Here is a 3,774-nt window from a genome sequence, read left to right as displayed (position 1 = left end):
CCTTCCTTCCTTCCTTCCTTCCTTCCTTCCTTCCTTCCTTCTTCCTTTCTTTCTTTTCTGACAAGGTTTCTCTGTGTAGCCCTGGCTGTCCTGGAACTCACTTTGTAGACCAGGCTGGCTTTCGACTCAGAATTCCACCTGCCTCTGAGTGCTTGGATTAAAGGTGTTCACCATCACCACATGGCATTAGCTTTTCTAATAATACTTAAGCTTTTATATTTCTGTCAAGACAAAGGCCTTGTAGAGGGGGTTATTATTTTATATGATGATGAGAAAATATGATTGAAAGAAAAAGGAGTGTACATATACAGAGATGAAAGAGATTCAGAGGAAGATTTTCCTTTTACTACTTCAGACAAATATCACCTTATGACTGAAAAAGCTTTATTCATTAAACTGTCTTAGAACTTACTTTATTTATTAAGACAAGGTCTCTCTGTAGTGCTGAATGGCCTGAAACTGTATAGACCGACTGTCCTGGAACTGACAGAAATCTACCTGTTGTAGCCTTTCAAGTACTGAAATAAAAACTGTGTGCCCCACACCTGGCTATCTTAGAACTTATATTCCTTAAACCAAGTTAATATGCAAATACTTTAAAAGTATTGAGATCGAAACTGCACATTTAATGTAACTCACTAACATCAACTCTTAACTTTTCAGTTCACACAGAAGATGTTGGACAACTTCTACAATTTTGCTTCATCGTTTGCTCTCTCTCAGGCCCAGATGACACCAAATCCATCGGAAATGTTCATCCCAGCAAATGTGGTTCTGAAATGGTAGGAGGCAATCCCAGTCTCTAGTGTTCAGGCTTTAGGAACTCTGTAGATTTGCCTGGGAATGTAGGTCTTCTTTGAGAGGTAAACATAGTTAGTTCTTGTGGAGATCAACATGTGTTGATCGATTGCGTGCTAATAATATCTGTTCTGTAGCATTCCAATCTGGAATAGTTCATATCTAAATATCCTGTTACATAGTAGCCATTAGTAGTTCATAAAGGTAGGGAAAGATAGTTGTCTGTGTTTTAGGGATCACTGTTAGGGTATATATTGAGTTAGAAGACACTTGAACAGTGGATTAAAACATTTTCTCCCAGAGGCTGGGATTTGACTCTGTGATTAAGAGCACTTGCTGCTCTTATAGCGGACCTGGGTTCAGTTCCCAGCACCCACAACTGATTGTAACTCCAGTTCCAGAGGAAGGATCTGATGTCCTCTTCTGGCCACAGTAGATATCACATATATACATGTAGATAAGGTGCTCTTTTACATAAAATAAAAATATTAATAAAAAAAAATCTCAAGTCAACCAGGCATCTTGTGGCCCACACTGCACCTTGAACATAATGACTATTATTTTTCTTTGACTTCCTGTGTTTTGTAGGAGTTTGTTTCACTTTAAATGTCCCAGGGAGGAGATGTTTAGGAAGCTTTGTAGGCAGTAGTACTCTGCTGCAGCAAGGGACACCAGAATAGACTGAGTTTGCATTTTGTCCCAGTGCTGCTGTGACTTTGACCAATTTGCTTTCAGGAATCTGCAGTCTCTGCGATGATTCCATTCCTTGACTTTCTCTCATTGACTCTGTCTGATTGCAGAGGTTGAGGTGATTGCTGCTCTCTGCCAAGAGCTGTCAGTCCCATCTCACCTCAGGTCACTGTTCTTGCTCTTATAATAACTTCCAGGGTTGCTTTCTCTTTTTTTTTTTTATCATAGTGTTTTAGAAATGTCATAAAAGTATTGTTGATAAAAGTTACTTAATAAGCTATGAAATTGTAATTGAAATATTCTTAAACAAATTTGGATTTTCTTTTCTAGGTATGAAAACTTTCAAAGACGACTAGCACAGAACCCTCTCTTTTGGAAAACATAATTTGAATAAAATAATTTGTCATGTCATGTAAAAGCACGAAGTCAAAAGGGTCATGAAGCCTACCTTTCAAAAAAAAAAAAAAACTACTTAGTAACTGTGAGACTTACAAAAACCCTTATAAAAATTAGAACCATTGAACAAGGAAAATGTTCGATATTAATTACCTTCTCCCTTATAAGTGTGACATCCTTCTTGGAGGCAAACATTTTGTATCAGCTATTATTCATTTCTTAAAATAAATCCTACTCACAGCAGTAGTATTTGAAATACCATTGCATGTGTAACCTTTTTGTTTATTCTTACAGAATTTTTATTCTTTGTTAGAGTAGGTGACTTTGTTGCTTCGTTTTAAGGGTCTCTTGTAGCCCAGGATGGCCAGTAATTAGTGCTGTGATTACAGGCTTTATCCATCATGCCCTGCTTAACGTAGTTAACTTTAAATCAAATATTCATAACTAGGGAACCTTTGAAAAACATGTCAAATACGTGTTTTAAGATGGGAAGATTATCTTCAGGGAGTATTTCTTTTCTTTCTTTTTTGTTTTTTTGTTTTTGAGACAGGGACTTATGTGACCCAGACTAGTCTCACACTCCCGCTGTAGCTGAGAATGTCCTTGCTCCTGAGTCCCTAGCCCCTGCCTCCTGAGTGCTAGCATTACAGGACATACCACCACATTTGTTTTAGGAAATATTTCTTAAGTTTAACAAGTTTGTTGTTTTTCAATCAAGAAACGTTGGTTGTGAGTTTTTATATCTGCAGATTGATAGTTTTTATTTAATAAATTTTCTGTGTTTAATACCAGTGAACTTTTGTTGAATATTGTTAATGTTAGTAGAAGCTTATATAGAGACAATGTAGGACTTAGTAACTTTGCATATGAAGTCAGAACTTTTTAATCTCATTTTAAAAAGTTCATACTAGTGAAGTATACTGGCTGAGGACCAAGATCTTAACTATGATTGAAGTTCGATATATTAGGAGCAGCACAGCAAAGGAGGCACAGCATCCCTATATAAAAAGGAACTTGACAGCTTTGGAGCCTTGAGTTAATTTTGTCCTGTTTTGGCAGATAATTCTAAAAAATTGGAAATCAGGTCACTAATGGTGCAGTGTCTTTTGTCTTCAAAAGGTGTAAGTAATCTGCAGAGGAACTAGATTATTAACAGTGTCTTTAAATACATGAACTGGTGCAGAGTTACTTGTTAGAGCAGTTTACCATCTTTTGTTGAAACAAGGATCTAGTCTAACTGCACCCCCAACCTGCCCTTTGGAAATTTCTTGCATTGTCAGAGTTTGGTTGATTTACATGTGGTGTGACTTTTCCCCGAAATTATTCTCAGTTCTCTCTCTTCCCAGCTAGAATCCTAGGTTACTGGATTATGATTGTGTGTAGTGATTATGCTCACTCCTTCTTGTTAATAAATGATTGTTGTTCAGTCATGTACCTTGACAGTGGCTATACAACAGCTTTTGTTATTCAAGACAAAAAGCATTAACCAATTTCAATATAATTGACAGAACCAGAATGATTATTTTACCACCATATATGTAACTGGGACCCTAGATTACCAAACTCAAGCTATAAAATTGACACACAGGTCAACTGAGTATTTTAGTCATGTAACTATTTGTTTTTACCTAGTCAAAATCTGTTCTGGGGCTGGAGAGATGGTTCAGTGCTTAAGAGCACTTGCTGTTCTTTCAGAGGACCTGGGTTTGGTTCCCAGCATAACACATAGTGGCCCACAATCATCTGTAACTCCAGCAACAGAGAGTCTGACACTTTCTGTTCCCCAAAGATACCAGACATACATGTTGTGCACAGACATATGTGCAGGCAAAACACCCTGCACTCTGCATAAAACAGAAATGAATAATCTTTAAAAAAGAAAAAAAAAAA

At 37.0% G+C, this 3,774-nt stretch overlaps 1 protein-coding gene across 2 annotated transcripts in view; it reads left to right on the top strand.

Moving 5' to 3' along the window:
- Window positions 1-2,145, top strand: part of Hikeshi (heat shock protein nuclear import factor hikeshi) — a 27,603-nt gene extending 25,458 nt beyond the window's left edge. For both annotated transcript variants that reach the window (XM_028774700.1, XM_028774699.1), the window contains 2 exons: window positions 664-782; window positions 1,819-2,145. In XM_028774700.1, the coding sequence (XP_028630533.1) occupies window positions 664-782; window positions 1,819-1,873 (174 nt within the window). In that variant the 3' untranslated portion in view covers window positions 1,874-2,145. The remainder of the gene's footprint in view (window positions 1-663; window positions 783-1,818) is intronic.
- Window positions 2,146-3,774: the final 1,629 nt, after the last annotated feature.

Source organism: Grammomys surdaster, unplaced genomic scaffold, assembly GCF_004785775.1.
Source record: "Grammomys surdaster isolate TR1022 unplaced genomic scaffold, NIH_TR_1.0 242, whole genome shotgun sequence".
In the NCBI taxonomy this organism is placed as follows: Eukaryota; Metazoa; Chordata; class Mammalia; order Rodentia; family Muridae; genus Grammomys; species Grammomys surdaster.
Note: the sequence above shows the minus strand (reverse complement) of the source record. Positions and strands in the feature narration are given on the sequence as shown.